This window comes from Microcaecilia unicolor, chromosome 3 (assembly GCF_901765095.1).
Source record: "Microcaecilia unicolor chromosome 3, aMicUni1.1, whole genome shotgun sequence".
Classification (NCBI taxonomy): Eukaryota; Metazoa; Chordata; class Amphibia; order Gymnophiona; family Siphonopidae; genus Microcaecilia; species Microcaecilia unicolor.
Window position 1 is genome coordinate 257,616,680 of NC_044033.1, and position 23,369 is coordinate 257,640,048.

Here is a 23,369-nt window from a genome sequence, read left to right on the forward strand (position 1 = left end):
AGATCATTTATAAATATGTTAAAAAGTAGCGGTCCCAGAACAGACCCCCCCCGGGGAACCCCACTAACTACCCTTCTACATTGAGAATACTGACCATTTAACCCTACTCTCTGTTTTCTATCTTTTAACCAGTTTTCATCCACAGTAGGACTTTACCTCCTATCCCATGACTTTCTAATTTTCACAAGAGGTACTTGTTAAATGCCTTTTGAAAATCCAGATACGCAAGATCGACCAGCTCACTTAAACTCCCAGAAGCTGGAATGATCCATATAACAGTGCAAGGAAAGTCCTGTAGATCTCACAAATTGGACACAGAACCTGTAGCATTTCGTTGTCTCGATAAAAACTAAAAGATGTAGCCTCAGCCAATAGAGCTTGTCTCTCAGATTCATCCAGAGTACGTGGGCACATTACCCATTTTTGTGTAAGTAGTCCTGTGATATCCACAGATTGTGTAAGCTCTTTTTTCCTTGTTTATGTATCATTATACGCCTGAAATCTGCCACTTGCAAGGGAAAGTTCTGACATCAGAAACCTTAAGGTGGAGTCGTAGCTCTACCGCAAACTTACTGCAGCTGAGCTACCACACAATATTCTAATCAGTGAGTATGCAAACTAATGACACGTTAAAAACACAGCACTACTGCACAGTTCACTGCAAACGTTTATCCTTCCAGCCATTGCCTGAGTGGTGACGGTCTCAGAAACTGACTAGAAGGCCGATGTTTAAAAACAAAACAGAAGGTTTCCTGTAGATCAATGATAGACACAGGACCACCCCCCCCCCCCCCAATCCAAAAACCCCAACCCCTTCCCAGGTACCCTGCAGACCCCTCCAGTTCATACCTTTACGGGAGGCAAGAGCAATGCCTACTCACACCTGCCTCCAGCACCACCATCTTGAAAAATGGCGGCAGCCTGTCTGGGTTTGGGAGAATGATGCAACAATTACTGGGGAGGGGTACTCAGTAGGATACTGGGGTTGTGAAGGTAATGTAACAGTTACTGGGAAGGGGTGTTGTGTAACATAGTAGATGACGGTAGATAAAGACCGGTATGGTCCATCCAGTCTGCCCAACAAGATAAACTCATTACGCAAGGTATACCTGATCTTACATATAGTAGCATACTAAATGACGGCAGATAAAGACCTGTATGGTCCATCCAGTCTGCCCAACAAGATAAACTCATTTCATCTTGATTTGTCCTTGCCATTTCAGGGCATAGACCCAAGAAGTCTGCCTGGCACGGTCCTTGTTCTAAAACTTCAGAAGTTGTCATCGAAGCCCCTTAAAAGGTCCACTCCAACCCATCAAAATCTATTCAGCCACGATCTGGGCATGCACAGACCACAGAAGTCTGCCCAGCACTGGCTTTGCTTCCCAATTACAGGCTTTACCATCTAATCTACACTAAGCTTCTTTGAAGCCATTCCTTCTAAACAGGATTCCTTTGTGTTGATCCCATGCATTTTGAATTCCATTACCGTTTTCATCTCCACAACCTCCTGCAGGAGGGCACTGCAGGTATCTACCACCCTCTCAGTGAAAAAAATACTTCCTGACATTATTCCTGAGTCGGCCCCCCCTTCAAACTCGATTCATGTTTTCTAGTTCTACCACATTCCTTCTCTGGAAAAGGTTTGCTGCAAATTAATACCTTTCAAATATTTGAACATCTATATAATATCACCCCTGTTTCTCCTTTCCTCCAGGAGATACATGTTCAGATCATCGTCTCTCCTCATTCGTCGTGCTATGTAGGATATTGGGTTTTGGAGGATGGTGTAACAGTTACTGGGGAGAGATGTTGAGTAGGATATTGGGTTTTCCTGTCTGCTGTTGAGCTCTGGAATGCCTGTTCATAAAGCACTTTTGGTTTAGGAAGCTGTATTGGCTGTGAGACTGGCAGTAGCTGCAGAGTGGAAGGTCTGAATGCTACCTGATATAAGGATGGTTTGGGGGCTGCCTGGACCAAGTCTATTTGCTGTTCAAGTTAACAGTCATATGGATTGGGAGTTTGGGGAAGTTTGAGTAGGTGGGAGCAGGTTATGTCTTTTGGATTAGGACTCATCAGGGGATGTCCGTACAACGAGGTCAAACCATGGTGTCTGCAGAGATCTGTGAGAATTGGGGGGGGGGCTGAGGGAAGAGACGGGGTTTACAGGGGATTAAGGGAAGTGCTAACAGCTGTTTGGGGTTTACTGGGGTTAGGGATTGGGGATAACATGGAATTTGTTCTTTGTTTATACCAGTGGTTCCCAACCTGGTCCTGGAGACACCCCAGCCAGTCAGGTTTTCAGAATACCCACAATGAATATTCATAGAGAGATTTGTATCTATTGTCTGTACTGCAAATCTTTCTCATGAATATTCATTGTGGATATCCTGAAAACCTGACTGGCTGGGGTGCCTCCAGGACCAGGTTTGGGAACCACTGGTTTATACTTTTGATGTGTGAAGACCGACCTCAAGAGCAAACAACGCAGTCAGAAGCAGGGACGGTGCTGTCTACAAAAGTTAAATTGCAAAGAAAATTTCCACTTCCTCTCTGCTTTTCTTTATGTGGGTCAGAAAAGCATGATATGACAGGGTGAAGGAAAATTTAGGCACGCACCAGCCGAATGGATATTCCTGGGCCATTGGGAGAAGGTCAGAGGTAGGGCACAATAGGATGAAAGATGAGTCAGTCACTCACTCAGGCCCTCATGATCAAAAGCAAGCTCTGGCGCTAGAGGCTGTTAACGCCATACTAGCGCCAGAGTTTGCAGCCGACCCATGATCAGAGCCCTCGAGCGCCTGAAACAGCGCACTCGAGGGCTCTCAGCGCAAGTAGCATGCAAATGCATGCTAAACAGGGCTTCTAGTGCAATTAGCTTGCAAATGCATGCTAATTGGCGCTTAAACGCATTCATCCCCAATGATCAGCGACCAGCGCGCCAAAGATTGGGTCGCTGGCCGCAGCAAAATCAACGCCAGCTCCGAGCTGGCGTTAGATTTGTGGATCATTGGGGAGGAATGGTGAGCCCTGTCCAGCATGCAGTTGCATGCTGGCAGGCCCCCGTTCCCCCCAAGGCAACAGCACACGGGACCGGAGGTCCGGTGGACCTCCCGGTCCCCCCCCCCGACGATCCGAACACCCCCGAAATCTTTGTGGCTGCCTCCGGCCAAGCATTGTCCCACCCTCCCACCAGCGCCGGGGGGGGGGGGGGCTGGAGGTTCGGTGGGCCTCCAGCCCCCCAAACCCCAAGAAATCCTTGTGGCCGCTGTAATCTACCGATGAGGGGGTGGGGCTGGAGGTGCACCCCATCTCCTCCCCCCCGCATTCTCAACAAATCCCTGGTGGTCCGTGGTGACACGTAACCCCACCCTCCTCCCTCCCTCCCGGCCCCCCTACCTTTTGTTGGAGGAGGGACGCAGCCTGCATGCCTCCCTCCTCTTCCTTTCGACGCCGCTTCAAAATGGCAGCGCCCCGCCCCGCCCATTGCATCCTGGGATGCACTGGGCAGGGCTTCATACCATGTAAGGGAATTGCTCCCTTATATGGTATGTAGCCCCGCCCAGCGTATCCCAGGATGCAATGGGCGGGGCTGGGCGCCGCCATTTTGAAGCGACGTCGAAAGGAAGAGGAGGGAGGCATGCAGGCTGCGTCCCTCCTCCAACAAAGGTAGGGGGGCCGGGAGGGAGGAAGGAGGGTGGGGTTACGTGTCACCACGGACCACCAGGGATTTGTGGAGAACGCTGGGGGGGGAGGAGTTGGGGTGGGCTGGAGGTCCGGTGGACCTCTAGGCCCCCACCCCCCCGTCGATGGATCACAACGATTTCTGGGGGTTTGGGGGGCTGGAGACCCACCGATCCTCCAGCCCCCCCCCCCTCCCCCCCGTCGCAGATGGGAGGGTAGGGCAGCGTTTCTTAAGCCGGCAACCAAGTCCTCTGGGGGTTCGTGGGGGGGGGGCTGGAGAACCACCGGATCTCCAGCCCTCCGTGAACATGGGGGGGGGGTCGTCGGGGGGGGCCGGAGGTCCACCAGACCTCCAGCCCCCCCCATCACTGGGTGGGAGGGTGGGAGTCGGTTGGCCGGTGGCGGCGGCCTCTTTGTTGGGGGATCGGCAGGCCACTTTGACAGTTTTGGGCTTTTGACAGCCCAGACCTGTCAAAGAAGTGCGGGAGGATTGTGCTGAGCGCATGCTCGGGCGCAATTCTCCCGCACTTCAACATGATAATCAAAGATAATAGCGCTGCTTAGATTTGCATGCATTATCTTTGATCATTGATGCAGAAAAGCCCTGCGCTGTCCTGGCGCTATTTTTAGGGCGCTGTTTGGAACAGCGCGGGGCTTTTGATCATGAGGGCCTCAGGGTCCACATTGGCTTCCATACAGAGAGAGGGGAATGGGACTTGATATACCCACCTTTCTGTGGTTACAATCAAAGTGCTTTGTATATTATACACAGGCTACTCCTCCACTCTAGAGAGAAAATCACAACCCCATTTCCTTTCCTACGTCAGATGTTAAAGCACAAAGCTGACAGATTCAGATAACCCATGGGGGTGATGGTTTTTCCGACTTTTGCCCAAGCAATGCATGGGGAGGGAAATTTTACAAGAGGAAAGGCATCTCTTGTTCAAAAGTCACATTGCTGGCTTGTAAACTGCCACATTACTCGTACTGTGAGGCATAATTTTCAGCATGTGTATGTCAGTAAGAATCGCGACATTGATGCATGTTTTATACTGCGGACAAGAGACAATCCAGCCCCTATCCACCCATCCTCTGCCCCAGGAATGCCCTAAACAACTGACTGTATGGTGTGCTTGCAAATGTAAAGGTCCCTCGCAGTGTAAGAAATGCATTTCTATAAAATTATCCCCATGTGGTTAAAAGAAAAGAGAAAACTTTATGCAATCTAGGTCATAAGAGTTAAATACAATTACAGATTGGGAAAGGGGTACAAAAGGACAGTTCCCAAGTTCTTGAGTTGATCCTGGTCTGATTAGGTTTCTGGGCTGGTGGCAGGATGCTCGATCTTTGTTTTTTTCCTCTTTGCACAAAATTAGTTTTTCTGCTGTGCTCACCCCAGGTTTTATCCCTCAGACACAGAACTGTGACAGTAAGTAATGTTCACTAGGTCTGGTCTCCCCAGAACACCTCCACCTGCATCTTTTAGCCTATCTCAGCATTTCATTCCCCCCTTTCTGGCTAAAGGACTCAGTCTCGTGGAGGTTAGCTAGATAGATTTCCTGAACGGTGCCTTATTCTTTGGAAATCTTGCCAGATACTTGTGACCTGAATTGGCCACTGTTAGCAACAAGATACTGGGCTCCATGGACCTTCCATCTGTCTCAGTATGGTGAGGCTTATGTTCTCTCCCTGGCTTGACTGACATCCAGTGTGAAATCCTGCCTTTCTGATGCTGCATTTTACAGCTTAACCTTTGACCACAGCCTTCTTGGTTTCACCAGTGGCGTAGGAAGGGGGGGGCGGTGGGGCGGTCCCCCCGGGTGCACGCCGCTGGGGGGTGTCGGCTCGCTGGTTCCCTGCTCTTTTTTTTTTTTTAACATTTGTACCCCGCGCTTTCCCACTCATGGCAGGCTCAATGCGGCTTACATGGGGCAATGGAGGGTTAAGTGACTTGCCCAGAGTCACAAGGAGCTGCCTGTGCTGGAAGTGGGAATCGAACTCAGTTCCTCAGTTCCCCAGGACCAAAGTCCACCATCCTAACCACAAGGCCACTCCTCCACTGCCCCGGAACTCCTCCACTGCCCCGGAACAGGTTACTTCCTGTTCCAGGGCAGAGAAAGCAGGGAAGCAGCAGAGCCGACGCAGCTCCCAGTGACGTGCACTGGGGGCGGATCGGCCCTCCCACCTGCCCCCCGCTGCAAGGTAAGGGTGCGTTTCGGGGGGGGGGTGCCGTGCCCTGCACCCTGGGGGGGGGTGCACAGCGGCGACCCGCCCCGGGTGTCAGGCACCCCTCGCTACGGCACTGGTTTCACCGTATTCTTAATAACTTTGTCATGTATATTTGTTGAGTAGAGCTTTATAGGACTTGTGTGAGTCTAGGGGATGGGACGACTTCCCTTTGAGGAAAGGCTAAAGTGGCTAGGGCTCTTCAGCTTGGAGAAAAGGTGGCTGAGAGGAGATATGATAGAGTCTACAAAATAATGAGTGGAGTGGAACAGGTAGATGTGAAGCGTCTGTTTACGCTTCCAAAAATACTAGGACTAGGGGGCATGTGATGAAGCTACAATGCAGTAAATTTAAAACGAATCAGAGAAAAGTTTTTTCACTCAGCGTGTAGTTAAACTCTGGATTTGTTGCCAGAGAATGTGGCAAGGCGGTTAGCTTAGCGGAGTTTTAAAAAAGGTTTGGACGGCTTCCTAAAGGAAAAGTCCATAGACTATTATTAAATGGACTTGGGGAAAATCCACTATTTCTGGGATAAGTATAAATGTTTTGTACTTTTTTGGGATCTTGCCAGGTATTTGTGACCTGGATTGGCCACTGGTGGAAACAGGATGCTGGCTTGATTGACCTTTGGTCTTTCCCAGTATGGCAATACTTATGTACTTATGTGTGGTGGTCTAGGAATGAGGACACAGCAGTAGTTTATATCAGCTGATCCATCTCATCCAGAAACTTACCAGAACTCGGTGGAGAAACACAAGCCACTGGCACCTACAAACGAACAGATTAGCACAAGAAAGTGCTTTGACAGTGCACTGAATAATTATACACAGAATACCCAGGACCCTGATCTTTACCTGTGTGCAAGTGTAAGTACCACTCAGGGATGTCGTGAGAGGAGGATGGCATTAAATATATACAAAAATACTACTAAGCCAACAGAACGCCAGGGATTGCAAGGTAAGGAGGAGGCAGAGCGGGTTAATCTGGGACGAGGGATTGGAATATCTATCTTTTCTGGGATGATAACATCAGGGGGTGAGGGGGCATGCCCTTTCAAGCTATGCCTACTCAAGCTATGCCTATGGCTTTTGTAAGTATATTAGAAAGGCATATTGGTGCTGTGAAATGCATGGTGTACAGCATGTGAAATCTGCTTTTAGACAGATGAAATATTTCAAAGAGCTTCTCTCCCCTGCATCTTACACACACACAACACGGAAGGGTCACGCCTGGCCCACCTCCTGTTCCCCCCCCAGCACAACATACATAACTGCTGTGAGTTACACAAATATTTCATGTTTTAGAATTTTTTTTTAATTATTTCATTTTTCTCAGAGTGTGGCAAAGTTGACCGGAACTGACCTTTTCTTCAGCTCCTCATACAAAGCGACTGGCATTAGTTAAATTTTCCCACACTAAACGAAGTCAGACAAATCAAAAACTCCCCTGAAAACAAACCAGCGAAAAATAGATTATGAAACAAAAACAAAACAAAAATATCCTCAAAAAGAAAAACCAGAAAGTGGGTATGGTCTGTTCACAGCGCATTCAGTATCCATCACACCAGGACAACATGACACAAATAATCGCAGTCAGCGATTCACATCTCAGTTGCGGCATTTCTGGACGCCCTGCCTAGAGTTTGCCAAGGCTGTCGTGAAATAAAAAAAACACCTTGTCAATCCCTCTATTCCTTGGGGTTTTTAAAGTTCTCTCTCTTTCCATATCCAGGACTCAACCCAAAGTTCTGAAGGATTTGTCACATTGATAAAGGGTTATGGCACAGAATTCTTCAAAATCTGGTCTTTTCAAATGCGTGTAAACACCTTTTGATGAAATTGTATTAAAAGTAAGAAAGTGGGGTGAGTTTGGGATCACAGAGAGTGAAACTCTTCCCCTGGCGTACTCCTTTTTGCCCATGTCTGAACCCAACCCCCCTCCCCCTTCCCTGCTATTACAAATAAAAAAAATCCCTCCTGCTCTGAAGGCTGATCAGCACCTGTCTCTCACAGATCTGGGGACTAGAATCACTCACCAGTCATTCCTTAGTAATACCATTAATAAAAAAGATGTAATTTGCTGCCTCAGTAATCCCATGATTGATTCCCGTTACATTCGCACATGTCCCATAATACTTTTCCTTGATGAAAATAGATCTGAAATAGAATTTCACATAAAGAGCTGTACCACAAAATAAGCTTTTTTTTTCTTTCATTTCTTTTCAAGACAATTTTTTGTTTTGTTTTTGTTCATTTTTTGTTGTTTTTTAAATTTTTTTTTTGTTTTTGTTTTTTTACTAATACATCAGGTAGTTGTATAGTGAAACACCTTTCCCGCATTGATATCAAAATAATTCTGCATTGAGTCAGCAAATTCACTTACAGTTGAAAGTGGCCTTCTCTGTCTGAACTTGGGAACTGTAAAAGAAATGTTTGCGATTTTTCTTATGGAAAAGGTTTAAACGAGAGAGGCCAGTGTGTGGTTCCAGTTGGGGTTGCTTCAGAGTTTAACGTTGGCTTCATTGTTCAGTTCTCTGCAGGCCCATTGAGGATCTAGATCTGTGTCTCTTGCACGTTCTCCTTGGAGGTACTCTTGAAAAGCAGAGGTTCGTGGATGGAGTTGAGGATGGGTTTTTGGCACAGTTTAGGGTGCCTGTGTTGTTGTTATAGTGGGCCTTGAAGGCAGTATAATGGTTGAGGTGGTCGTGTTCGATGGCCGGCAGCGCTAAGTGATTATCTCCTGGGTTGCTGGTGGGGATCTCGTCTTCCACGTTAATGATTTCTATGGTCCTGGTCGGTCCGTGGTGCTTGTGCAGCTGATGCTGCTTGCGCAGTTTGTAAAAAACAATCAGCATGACTGCTGCCATGAAAGTAATGGCCACAAAGCAGCCAATTATGATTTTTGTCGTCTTCATCACATCATCTAGATCTTTCATGAGGTCCTCGGTGATGTCTGTGATGGGGATGGTGAAGGTTCTTTCAGTTGACCGGGTGCTGTGTGGTGTTAGTGACGTGGTCGAATAGGTTATCTCCCATCCAGGAGTTGGACCCGGCTCTTTCTCTGAGGGCTTAAGTTCCTCCTGGATAGTTTCCATTGTTTCCACAGTAACTGTAGTAAAGTACGTGTATCCAGTGGTAGAGGGGTCGGCTGCAGACACATTAAGTGTGGCTGATGCAGTGGTGTTCCCTGCTGAGTTGGTTACCATGCATGTATACTGACCAGTGTCCTGCACGGTAACATTAGTGAAGTTTAGCGTACCATCATGCAAGACCGAGATACGGACCCGGTAGGATCCATGGGTCATCAGGGTTCCATTTGGCGTTAGCCAATTCACAGAGGTCATTGAGGTCCCTGTCCGGCATTTCAACTCAGCAGCCATGCCTTCTGTGACATTGAGATCTGTGGGGGGCTCCACAATTACAGGGGCATAGCAGGTGAAATGACTCTGATCCAGCTCCCCGATATAGCGACCCTTTAAGTTGGGTGGAGAGTGGCAGCGTGCACAGCAGGTAGTATTATTTGGTACCGTCTCTTTCAACCACCAACTCAGCCATAACACATCGCAGTTACAGTGCCAAGGGTTGTGGTTTAGGTGTACCCGCTCCAGTCTGTGCAAGGGTGTGAATAAGTCATGGGGAAGGGACATAAGGTTATTGTGGGACAGATTGAGCTCCTCTAAAGATTTCAGGTCATCAAAGCATTACGTTCAATGATGGCCACCTGAGCGTGCATTAGCCACAACCTCCGAAGACTGGTCAGGCCCTGGAATGAGCCAGGCCGAATCATTTCTAGGCGGTTCCCTGATAATTCTAGCTCTTCCAACCTCACTAGTGCAGTCAGGTTGGGTATATCTTTCAAGTTGCACATACCCAAATTAAGATACCTTAGATTTACAAGTCCTTCAAAGGCAGCTTCTGAATATACTCCAGCTTCTTCAGTTCCCCCAAGTCCAGTCTCCGAAGAGATGGGACACGATTGAAGGCATACGAGGGGATACTTTCAATGGGATTATTCCTCAGCCACAGCTCCCGTAGCTTGGAAAGGTATTCAAAAGCTTGTGTGGGGACAGTGGTCAAGCGATTATCAAAAAGCTCCAGAGTGTTCAGGTTGGGCAGTCCGTTGAAGGCTCCCACTTCAATCATACGGATTAAGTTCTTGCTGAGCTGCAAGATTTCTAGGTGACGTAAGTGCTTGAATGTGTCGGTCTTGATAACCTGTATATTATTCTCCTGGAGATTCAAGTATCTTGTATTCACAGAGATGCTCTCTGGAACCTCCACCAGTTCCCGACGAGTACAAACCACACGACTGGCCTGGTTACTGCAGGAGCAAGAGGCTGGACAGGAAGTGGGTGAGGTCCCTCCCAGTGCCAGCGACGAAGACCACAAGATTAACACAGCCAGCTTCCAAACCATTCTAAAGAGCTCCTGCCCCAGTATCCCGTGGCTGCAGCGGTGGGTGGCCATTTTCAACGTTCATGCTTTAGTGACAGGTCCTGCAGGAAGTGCTCTTGGGGTGTCCAGTGACTAAAGAAAAAGAGAAAGGAGTTATTGTTAGACAAAGGGGTATACACAGAGATATTATTAAAACATTTGCTGAGGCCCGGTGAAGCTGGATTCTTTCTAGACTGCATCACTTTCCTCAGATTAGCCTAAGAATTCTTAAAAGATGTTGTTAAGCCACTAGCTCTCAAAAGCCCATAGAGTACAGTTTGGTTGGATTACTTTTGCATTGACAATATTTAGAAAGTGATTAGAAAATGTTCATATAGCATGATATAAGCAGGAAAAGATTATGAGCCTAAAATGATTTTTACGTATTCTCCAAGAGATGCAGGGGCTTGATGCAGTAGATTATTACCTCACCATGGGAATTCTGTCTTGAAATCCTGGTCTACATCTGAAGTGAAATTAACCTGTTGGACATCTGTCCTTTATCATTAAATTTCCAATCAGTTGACTATCCGCTTTTCCCAGGAGATCCAGGTGTGAGATAGCCAAGGATAACAGAAAGGGGGAACAGGGAGGTTGGGGTAAAAGGAAGGGTGGCAGAGGTGAGCATGGAGGTGCCATCATCTTCAGACTATTGTCTGCAGAAGTTTGAGCTACTACAGAAAAAAGCTTGAGCTAAATCCAGCATCCCTTCCCCCTCTTTCCTAACTGTGAACCTGCTCAATTTTTTTTCCCCATAATGAAAATGGCAAGCTCCTCTCCTGCCACCCATCCCCACATTTCACCACATTTGAAATAGCACTGTTACAGCCAACGCTGTCTAGAAATTGGACGTAATGAAACACATTCTGAGATTTAAAGTCTTGGCCCTTCAGCTGAAAGTAGATGTGAATAGCCTCGAAGTCTGGTTGGATTTCCTCAGGGCCACCAAGGAGCACTTGAAGGACTGCATCAGTCCTAGGCACATCGGTCTCCATCCTGAGTTTTAAGTCTGGGAAAAGTCATGCAAGAAAAAGAGATTTTCCAGTTTTACCAAGCTGAAAGTGGGTTTTTAACCGAGTTGATCTTACACGTTCAAAATGGTCCCACTTTACCCAGGTAAAAGTATTGCACCCATGAAGCAGTCAATCCTCAATCTGACTGCAAAAACTTTGTGCCCCTCTGATTCAGCTGTTTCATTTGCACTCATCTGGCTAAATAAAGGCCAGCTAAAAGCCTCTGAATAAATTTACCCAGTAATCTTTGGCTGTAATCTTCCAAGAATCCCTGTCTTTGAATTTTACAATGTATCACTGTGAAAGGCATTTGTACTTGTAAATTACTTTGGGTTGGACTGAGTCTAAGGAAGATGGTACAGAAACACAACCCAAAAACAAAAATAGGAGGAATACTCTCACGTACAACAAAAGCAATGGACAAAAAAAGTGAGGACAGCTCAAGGAGGATATCAGGAAGTCTTTAATGTCAACAGCTAAAAAAAAAAAAAAAAGACTCGACACGGCCGTGTTTTGGCATCAAGGCCTGCATCAGGGGCCTAATGAATCTCTTATGTTGTAGCTAGTAGGTTAACCAAGAGTAATGTAGCTGTTTGGCTTCCGTGAATTATAGAATTTCTTTGCTGCAGTCCGCCGTAGCGGCAAAGCACATCGATGACGTCAAAGCAGAAATTCACTTACACCTTCTTGTTCAAAATTTGAATGCCTAGGTTTTTAGGGTAACTATTTGTTCAACAGCCACGTCGGGAAAGACTGCGTAACTCTCCACTTTATAACAAACTAACTTCAGTGCTTTAATAGTCATCACAGTAACAGGAGGTGTCGATATCCAAAGTGATTTAAGCAAGGGGGAGAGGCTTCTCCCCACTTAGATCGCTTGAGGCCCAGCTAACTAGGCCCTGCCTCTGGATATCCGCACTAACCGGCCATTTTGGAACTGGGTTTAACAGGGGTGTTACGGGGGTGAAGTCAAGGAGAAGCCAGGAGTTATGCGGCTGCTGATAATATTCTGTTCTGGGTCCCGTTTAGTTAATCGGGTATGTGGGACACACATATAGCAGTTTTAACTTTCCCTGGTTAGTTATCTGGGTGGCAGCACTGAATGTCAGTACCTGTATAATGTCTAGGTACTGGCCCAAAGCTGACTTTGCTCTCTTCTTCCCCCTCCCATCCCTGATGAGCAGCAGCCCACCTTCTTCCCTGAAGAACAAGTACATAAGTATTGGCACACTGGGACAGACCAAAGGGCCATCAAGCTCAGCATCTTGTTTCCAACAGTGGCCAATCCAGGTCACAAATACCTGGCAAGATCCCAAAATAGTACATTTTATGCTGCTTATCCTAGAAATAAGCAGTGGATTTTCCCTAAGTCCATCTTAATAATGGTCTATGGACTTTTCCTTTCGAAAGCTATCCAAACCTTTTTTAAACCCTGCTAAGCTAACTGCCTTTACCACATTCTCTGGCAATGAATTCCAGAGTTTAATTACATGTTGAGTGAAGGCTCCTCTTCTTCCCTCCTGCCCATCCCCCCACGTTAGCTCCCGGGCCTACTGTTGTAATCATTGGTGATCCAGTGGTCTTTGGGGCAGCAGTGATGCCCAGTCACTGGTGCCCAGGCTGGCTCCCTCGTCAAAGTAGCTGCTGTGATCTCTAGCGGCAGTCTCAGGATATTATAGTATTACTGCAAGACTGCTACTAGAGGTCATGACAGCCATTTTGAAGAGGCCTGGGCAGGAGAGATTGGCCACTAAAGACCACCAATGACTTGAACGGTAGGTCTGGAGGAGCCATACTATAAGTGGAGGAGTAGGGAGCCAACAAGGGGCATTGTTTTGGGGGGAATGAAAGAAGGGGGACAAAAGGACCTAGCGTCCCCTTATGCAGCTCCCTGAATAAATATTGGCTGGGGTCTGCATAAGTCTCAGGGACCAGGAACAGTCCGGTCACCCCAAATAGTCAATGCCAGTAGCTAGACATGGCATGAATATTGGGGTCTAAGTCTCCCTGGGGCAGCAAGCGTTGAAAGAAACACTGAGGTGTCGCCAGCTGAACGTGGACCAGTGGGATTCTTAACCTGCTTTTCCAAGAAATGGTCTGGGTGGCTTGCAGGCTATCCCTGCCCCAGAGAGCTTAAACCCTGTGGATACCCCAGACTGATGGGAGATAACGTGATTTGCCGAAGCAAGAATTTGAACCCGGGATTTTCCAATTTTCGTCATTGTTTTAACCACTAGATCACTCCTTTCTGAATCCCAGAGACGGTTATCACCCCGTCTGAACTGGGACAATGAGCACAGGTATGTTTTATTTCTGAGCTTTTTGCCCCGTTTCTCATTTTTCACGCACACTCCTGGGTTCACCTCCTGTCAGATGGACCTTGTGCAGCAACCCTGTAGATTCAATCACCCAGAGGGGACAATTTCTGGCAAAGCCAGTCTACAAGGGGTGAAATGCTTTTCAGGGGATTGTATTTAAGACAGGTCTTCTAGCTGGTTAAGTGTAATCAATCAGACAGGACATTTGGGCCAGTTAAGTTAATCTTTTACTTTGCTAAACTTTCTGAAAGATGGAGAGGCAGACCAGGATAATTTTCTCCTCCCAGCCTGCTGATTTGCACCTGCTTCTAAGCTGACATGGGCCTTACTCCCTGATTTTTCTTCCTTCCCCTGCCTCTGAGGTTGTCTCTATCCATGTCAGCTTAGAGAGCAGATACAAATCGGAAAACTGGATGGAACAAGTGATTTCTGTCTACCTGCATCATCTCTGTGACTAGTTCAAAGGACTCTGTCCTACATATGTGCCAGTGAGAAAGTAAATTTCACCTTCCCTCTGATTCTCCCCCTCCCCAGCTTCCTAAAATGACCTCTGTGTTGTTTATTTAGCTTAATCTCATCCTATAGAATGTGGACAATAACAGATGTCTTCTTCCAGCTCAAACTGTGGTCCCTTATGTTTTGGGTAAAAAAACAGCTGAAAGGCCCTAGGACCTGCAGCCATAGTGTGACCCCATATGCTGACCGGCTGACAGTCGACACATACTGCCTTCCCTGTCCCAGGTAATTCTGCCTGTGCTAGCCAAAAGCAGAGGATCTGGTCCTTTTATCCCATTCCCCCTGGAAAAAAATCCTACAGCAAATTATGAACCGTAAAGGTGAACCTAGGAAAATAGCAACAGTCCTTCCTTAAATAACTGAGCTCAATGAATTAGAGAGCTTGGTTTATGCTAAGGGGTCAGTTTCAAACTTTAGTGCCTAGATTGAAAACTAGGGCCGAGTGTTAAATTTAGGGGTCTACTGACACGGTTGCTTTTAGATCTGCTGCATTATAAATTGTATTTAGAAGAACTCATGTTAATGATGAATAAAAAAAAAAAGTGCTGACTGCAGCAAAACATCAAGAGAAAGCATCTTTACTGAAGCTGCAGAGAAGTGTTTACAGGTCCTGTGTCTTTTCAGCCTCCGAACCACTCTTTGTGTTTCTACCAAAACAACTGGGGACACATTTTCTTGCAAAAGCACAACAAATCCTGAGACCCTGTGGCCCCTGATTCACAGAGACAAGTTGCTGAAAAGTATCCGAAATGAATTAAGACTCTTCTTTGCCATTGTAATAAAGCAAGTGTTGTCGCTGATAACCTCCAGTGCACCCTATGATCTATTAATTGCAAAGATAATTAGCAGATCCCGACTTTCTGGCTACAGATTCTTCCTGAGATCCAGTGAATGTACGTATCTGTGAAGTTCCACTGTAAGGTATTATTAATTAATGTTAGCTAATCTTTTGATAACATACTGTTAAATGGAAACCCGGTAAAGCGGGTTATAAATGCCAAATTAAATTAAACATCTAAAGGGCCCCTTTTACTGAAGCTTAATGTGTGCTAACAGATATTATCACACGTTAAATGCTGTGCATCCCGCCTTATGAGCCACGTGGTACTCAGCAGTACCAATGTCCGTTAACGAGTGCTAATATTTCGTAAATGAGCCCCTAAATTTTTGTAGAAATATATACTGTGATGCAAGCAGTCTTATAAATATTTATATTTGTATCCCACATTTTCCCACCTATTTGCAGGCTCAATGTGGCTTACATAGTACCGGAGAGGCTTTGAAGTCTCCGGTGAACAAATACAAGGCAATTTTGTGATAGGATAGAGTTCACGTAGCACTGTTACATTAGGGAGTCTTACAACGGAAGAGTTGAATAATGTCCATTACGTACTTGAGTTTTGTTGTGTAACAGAGTTCAGGCATTTAAGTTGGGTCGGTAGGGTATGCCTTTTGGAACAGGTTAGTCTTTAGTGATTTCCGGAAGTTTAGGTAGTTGTACGTCGTTTTCAAGGCTTTTGGTAATGCATTCCATAATTGCATGCTTATGTAGGAGAAACTGGATTCCTAATGATTAAAGTAGAACATCGGCTCCTGGTATCCAGGCAATATTTGGTTTTATTGGTAAGTCGTCTTCCTATTTTGACCTTGTTAAAGCGTTTTCTGTTTGTAATATAGAATCACAGGAAGACTGTGTATAATTATATGTGTCTGAGCACAGGTAGTCCCAGGGTATCATTTTGGCAAAGAAGAGACTGGAGTCCCCAGTTTATGTGAGCTGTGAGTCTCTCCTACACAACCCCTACTTGCGTTATAAAATGCTAGTGTAACTCGGAATGACACGTCTTCATTTAAACACTAACATCACATCACGGATCTGGCTGACTAATAATACAGTATTTCTAGGATGGGCGGGACAAATTGCTTGTTCTTTTGGCCGCTGTCAGTGACAGGATGCTGGGCTCGATGGACCCTTGGTCTGTCCCAGCATGGCAATGCTTATGTACTTTTGATTAAATGGGACATTCACACATGTAACTTATACGTGGGCAAACGTCAGCCCCTCCCCTGTGAACAATTATACACTGAGTCATTTTATTGCATAATTATAACACAGCAGTCGGACAAACTGCCATTTCCTTTAGACTTGCATGTGTAAACACATCTAGTCTGTATTTCGGACCCTACTGCAGAAAGGAAAGTCGATCTTCCTGTATAGAATATTAACATATGTGACAATATACCGTTACCTGAGAGCACTTCTACCTGTCATAGGCTTGAGTCTAAATGCCAGAGATTCATGCATAACTCATGGTAAATCCCACTGCTGCTCCTTGTGATCTTGGACAAATCACTTGGATAGTGAGCCCTCGGGGAACAGGAAATTATGAGGGTGTCTGAATGTAACTCATGTGAGTTACCCACGCAAGTGCCAGCCCTGCCCATACCAGGGGCAGTTCTATGAACAGCTCTGAATGTTGGGCGCTGGGAGGAAGTGCAGTAAGCACTATTCTCCAGAGTGGCCGGGCTGCATGTGCCCTTCCTGGAAAAACATACACCCAACTTTGAGAGTGAGGACTTTCGCCTGCTGGGACCTGGAGTCAATCCTGGAACCCAAATGACCCTATCCGATAATACCGCACCCAAAATTTGAGAACACCTATGACCCTCCCATGGCCACACCCCCTTTGGAGTTGGACGCAGTGTTACAGAAATTCTGGCTCTGCAGGAGCATCATCAGTATCATGGATGTTGTGGCTCTTCCCTCACCTAATCCTTTTTCTCTTTCTTTCTTTTTTTTTATATCTTTATTGAGTCAAAGGCAGGAGCAAAAAATTACAAAGACAGAAATTCAACACCAAGAAAGATAAAAATGCATACAGTACATAAGGCCACTATGAAAGCCGACTGTGACATATATTCATGGAAGAGAACTATTATAAGCAAAGACATATAAACTCAGGGCTCCCCCTTGACATTTCCTTAATTGTCCCTCACCCAAGGAACACACCCCGTCCCCCTCCCTCCCTAGGTCTCCAGTAACCACTCGCATCCAGTATAAATCCCTCATTTAGGGGTCCTTTGGCTCATCATCCGCCTCCCCCAAATCCTTTTTCTCTCTGTCTCTCTAGAACGATTCCTTCTCTTTGTACTTTCTCTTTCCTTCTCTGGAACATGTGCAGTCTGACATTTTCACCATTTTCCACTTTTTTATTATTATTTTACAAACATTCCCACTGAATTTTTCTCTCTCTCTGTAGGCAAAGCTGACATCTGCTGATGGATGGGAAAGAGGTTGTTCGGCCAATTAACTCTTCTCATGGCTGTTCAAAGCCACAGCACAAGGTGTGAATATTCTCAGATTCTTGGTGATAAGAGGAAGGGAGTGACAACGTTCGGTTTTCATAAGTGATATTTTCACAGGCATTAGAAGGAAAGGGACTTATTTTTGCAGAAGAGTTGACATTTAAAAGAAAGTAGAAAAACTGAGAATGGATCAAAGAAGCAGAAATAGGACAGAAGAGGACTGTTTGTGAGCTGGATCTCCTGTCGTACTAGGCCACTTCACCCTGTGTGTGCTGTGGAGTTTGAGAGAAGATTAAACAGCTCCTCGACTGGCCAAAGTTGAGTTTTGGCCGGGGAAATGTAACAGGGTAAAACTGTGATCCTTTACTGGCTGTATTATTTTACCATCCTCACTTTTAATATTCCCTTATCTCTTATTTGTCTGTCCTAATTAGATTGTAAGCTCTGTCGAGCAGGGACTGTCTCTTCATGTCCAGTGTACAGTGCTGCGTACGTCTAATAGCACTATAGAAATGATAAGTAGTAGTAGTAGTATTTTAAATTTCAGTATTGAGAGGACATGCGGTCAGGGCTTGAATAGAGGGAAAATAGGAAATTCCGTTCTCCTCCTCCAAAGGATAATTTCCACTGTGATCCTGTGGGACTAATTCTTTCTAACATTTTTATAGGTCCTCTTGCCCTCTTAATTCTATTGCTTGACATTGCTTTTCACATCCATGCTGACAACATCCTTCCACGTTTTGCTTTAGAATCAGGCAGTCAACGAGCCCTTTCCAAGATCTCTAATAAGCTGAATATAATTGGTGACTGGTCCACTAATAATGGCTTAAACTTGAACACCACACTGCAGCCTTCCTCTTTGACTCACCTAGTCTTCGGTGAGTAACCTACGTCAGACGGGGGTGGGCCCAGGAGGAAAGCAGAGACGCGAAGACTGGAGGCATCAGCTGTTCTTTCTGCCCATGCAGCACCTTCACACAGAGGTGAGAGGCGCTGCGCGGGCCGGTAAGGAGGAGGGGGAAGCGGTGGAGGGGGGGAACGGTGGTGACGACCTCAAGGGGGCGGGGCCCGGGGGCGGAGTATGGCGGGAGGCGGAGCAGTAGTGGGAGAAGGAGAAGAGAGAGACAGGAAGGGAGGGGGGCCCGGCGCTGCAAAAGGTTTGATTTTTATTTTGAGTTTTTATTTCATACAGGGAGAACCAGGGAGCAGCGGCGACCTCGGGGGGGGGGGGGGGGCAAGGCTGTCCATACAGGATGCTCCTGATGAGCGCCTTTGCCCCCTCCTGATCCTTTTTTGATGTTTGTTAAGATTTTATATTGTATGCAGGGGAAAGCGGGGAGCCACGTGTTTGTGTTGTTTTTTTTTTTTTTTGGTTTTGACGTTTGTGGCATGCGCAGAGCAGCCAGCATAACGCTTGGCTGTTCTGCGCATGCTTTAGGGGCCGATTACCGACGGGGATTACACCAATTTAACGTATCTTTAACGCATTGTACTTACAATACCCTACCGAACATTAAAGACTTGTTTTTTTGGTGCATTCTTCATTTTTAAAATTCGTTAAGGACTTTACGTTTTACATTTTTTTTATGAAAGGTTGATGCATCTGGGCCTCAGTGTCCTGCTAGATAATAATTAAATTTGTTCTGCTCATATCTCCACACTGGTTGAAAAGTCTGTGTCAGATCTAACTACCCTCCTATTGCGTCGTAAAGCAAGTTTTTCCTTCCCCTCTTGCTATGTTACAGTGATTTTGACTGTATGTTAGACTTCCCTTTTCTGCTACCCCTTTCTTTATGATGCTTTCTTATAAACCACTTAGATATTTTTTTACCATTATTTATGATATTACCAAATAAAGTTAAACCACGAAAGTGAAAGATCATGACACAGCACAGCAGTACAAAGGCTTGATAGGAGAATGTGACCAGAGACGGAGGAAAGGGACAAGGGGCACGACTCCAAAATTATATATGTTTACTGATATGACGCCCCAGCTCAGTTACCAAATCCTGGCTTCTCCCCTGCTCCTGATGTGGCTCCTGAAATGGTTTTTCATTCCCTGTTCAAATGACTGAAGTAGCCACACACACTCCTTCCTGGCTGATGGAGTCGTATTCAGCAGGCCAGCTGGTACATATGCAGTGGTGGGTTGATATTATTACATGATTCCCATGTCTAGGGCTGCTGTGCTAGAGACCTGGCTCCCCCACCCTCCCCCCAGATTTCCAGGCTGAGGATGGAAAGCACCATGTGCAGTCCTGAATCTACAGATTCAGGGCTCACATGGATTTTGTGTGCGTAGGACCAGCATTGATCTGGAATCTGAGTTACTGGGTGAAGAGCTGCAGGAGCATTCCTGGAGCATACAGATTATGTCTAGATCAAAGAAAGTCTAGGCAAATCCTTCAGCATTCATTCCCCACCCATAATTAACTTTCAGATCTCAAGCCCCTTCCCCTCCACAACCCCAATCACCCCACTGCCACCCCCTCAAAAAACAAATGCATAATTGGAACTCATACTTTGAAATCATTTAATGTTCTGCCCTCCCGCTGGTGAATCTTGCAGCTGGTCGGGCTGTTACAATATAGTAACTTTGTAAATGTAATTATTTACTGTATGTAAGTAAAGGTTTTGTTACTTTTACTTGTTAAGAAGGATAACATTTGTTACTTTTACTGAAGTAATAATTTCACCAAGTTTTTACCATTTTTACTCTTTGCACTTAAAAGCTATTTTGGAAGTGAGATGTAAACCGAATGAACCAGCAAATCCAGGAACAAGATTTTGCTATTGCAAACCTCGTTATGCAAATGGCGGATCATCTCATCTTAAATTTTGCTGTTTGGTGAATATAGCCCATAAGAACAGCGGATTTTCTTGTGGTGGTTGAACTGGTTGCTGGTCTCCAGCCAAACGGAACAATGATGTTTTGGGTCAGTTTGAAGGGGCGATGAAGCTGGTTGCAACAGACTGCTGGGAAATTTTGCATTGGGGTGACCATCCACTGGATTGATAGTCTTTAGAGAGGACGTCTGTTTGTCTGGCCTTAAGACTGAAAGGTTCCCACACGTTTAGTGTTCTAGCGTTCGTTCTCGAAGATATTCAGAATTTGCCATCGGACGAAAAAGTGTTAGAACAAGAGACCGTGATTCCAACTTTGTGAAAGCTTTCGCTGTAACTGGACAGCAAGATGATGATAACCGAGATGCTGCTGCAAGTGTTGAATTACACAGCAGTACTTGTAATGCAGATGAGAATGACAATAGTGATGAGAGAGGATTCTTTGCTATATGAAAGTTAAGTATTTCAAAACATCAGCAGTATTGCAGCCTGGCCTGATTTGAAGGAACTTTTTATCAGACTGAGCAATCAGTTTCCTGCTGGTGCAGTTGCTGAACACCTTTGGAGCTGTGCTGGATTAATGACTCGCAAGTGCACTCGCATGAGTGACAGTCATTTTCAAAATGTAGTTTTACTAAAAGCAAAGCGGATTGAATTGTAGAGCAATAAAGTTGTTGGGATAAAAACCCTAACAATAGTTGTGGCCAGTGTGTTTTTTTCTAGTAAAAAAGGTGCCGGTACTCAGTGGAGGAGTGGCCTAGTGGTTAGCGTGGTGGACTTTGGTCCTGGGGAACTGGGTTCGCTTCCCACTGCAGGCACAGGCAGCTCCTTGTGACTCTGGGCAAGTCACTTAACCCTCCATTGCCCCAGGTACAAATAAGTACCTGTATATAATATGTAAGCCGCATTGAACCTGCTATGAGTGGGAAAGCGCGGGGTACAAATGTAACAAAAAAAATGCCGAGTCACCCTTAAGGTGTGGGGTGATCACTGAGGAACCCACCCCACAATAGCCAGGCCCCCTGCAACTAGTCATAGAACCTATGACAAGGCAGAATTGGTGTGCAAAGCCTCAGCTCTTTCATTAAAACTTGGGGTCCAATACTCAGTACCCCCAAGTACCTCCTCAAAAAAAGCCCTGGTTGTGGCGCTTTTACTCGAAAAGTATTATATTAGGCAATAACTTTTTTACTTTCTCTTTTTAATGTGTTGTTCACTTACTTAATTATTAAAGTAAACATTTATTTTTACTAAAGTACTTTGACACTGCACAATCTATTGTTTTGCTTTGACTTAATCTGCCCTGGAGCTACTGCCCTAGCTGACTGCGTACTTTGCCTAGTGGTTCTGCCTGCCCTTGTCTGGGTCTGTACGAGCAGGGCAGACAGGTGTTGGAAGCCCGTGGGGAGGGAATGGGGAATCGCAAACTGAGAGCTAAGCTTCAGGGGCGTAGCCAGACAACAGATTTTGGATGGGCCTAGGCAAGAAGTGGGTGGGCACAGAGTGTTCTCCCTTCCCCCACACTACCACCAAAAAAATATTCCATCTAGCGGGAAAACCTTTCCACCTTGGCATGTGCTGAAAACTGAGCATGCACAGGTGCCAGTATCGTGGAGAGTAGCGTTTTTGCTACCATTAGGGGGAAGTCTTCAGCTGGCAAAGCTTGGGATCCCCATCAGCTACCGCTAAACGTGTGCTACTGTTGGGTGGGCCTCAGCCCTAAGTGGGTGGCCCACCCAGGCCCACCTGTGGCTATGCCACTGCTAAGCTTGCTGAAGAGGAGTCAAGGTAGGGTTACCATACGTCCGGATTTACCCGGACATGTCCTCTTTTTGAGGACATGTCCGGACGGGTTTTGCCAGTCCGCCCGTTTGTCCGGATTTCTGGACGGGCGGGCGGCGGGCCTATCCTAGCCTCCCCTCCCCTTACTTACTATCTACTGCCCTGGTGGTCTAGTGACCTCTTTGGGGCAGGAAAGAGCCCCCTCTTTCCTGCCCGGAGCGCTGCCTTGCCCTGCATTCTGTTGCTGTGATGGTCTCGGGATTCAAAATGGCCACCGAGTTGAAGCAGCCTCGCTTCAACTCTTGGCGGCCATTTTGAATCTACAGGGGCCCATGCCCCTGTGGCCCCACGTAGCTACGCGCCTGTTGTATCAGGAATTGACCTTGAAAAATGATGTTGTCTCTTTTCCCTGTGCTGCACAGAAGAAAGGTTACTCACCCTGGGGGAAGGGGGAAGTGGAAGCCCAGTCTGGAAGTGGGCTGTTTCTAAGAGCAGGGGCAGATCTCTTAGAATCGCAGGGGAGGGAAGTCCCAGCCACTTTCCTGGGAGGACAGTCAGTACAAGATCTGCCCCAGAGCTTCTGACAGTCTTTGTCTCTGACCTCCACCCTGCACAGGAGCCAGAAGTGAGAGAGGAGGAGGGGCGGATGCCTGGATAAGGGGAAGAAAGGTCTGGCTCCTGAGAGTCAGCCAGCTCAAGGGCTTCTGTGGACTGGAAGGTAACCCTGAGGGATGAAATGCTTGGGTTTGGAAGGATTTATGAGGCTTTATGCACCCTTGGGCCGATTTCTCCATTACTGTTTCTACAGGACAGTGAGAGAGGAGGGGGTGTGGGGCTCATGCTGAAACTTTCATTACCTCAAAGTGTTTGCCCGAAGTTTGAGGATGATATGAACTTATGTTCGCTTGAAGTTACATTCAGAGAAAAGTCTTAATTGTTAGCTGCAGAGCTGTGCTGGACTCATTTTCTTTAATTTACTTTAAAAGCTCTGCTTGCACTGCCCACTCCGTTTTGGGACTTTGGCTGAAGAAATTCCTGGACTGGAACCCCTGGAAGTATTTTAGGGAATAGACTGTTTTTCATTTGGTTACACCTGGTTAGCTTGAAGGCGGATGCCTGCTTATCTCTTCTGTTGGCTCTTAGGGCCTGAACAAATAAAGTGTGCACTACAGAAGACATAGTAGATGATGACGGCAGAAAAAGACGTGCACGGTCCACCCAGTCTGCCCAACAAGATAAACTCACAT

At 46.3% G+C, this 23,369-nt stretch overlaps 1 protein-coding gene across 1 annotated transcript; it reads right to left on the reverse strand.

Annotated features, from left to right (window-relative positions):
- Nucleotides 1–7,287: 7,287 nt before the first annotated feature.
- Nucleotides 7,288–10,362, reverse strand: LRRC4B (leucine rich repeat containing 4B). The gene is given in 4 exon segments (XM_030195439.1): nt 7,288–8,537; nt 8,540–9,609; nt 9,612–9,830; nt 9,833–10,362. Coding segments are annotated over 4 exon segments (1,857 nt in total). The 5' UTR covers nt 10,326–10,362; the 3' UTR covers nt 7,288–8,462.
- Between the last annotated feature and the right edge of the window lie 13,007 nt (nt 10,363–23,369).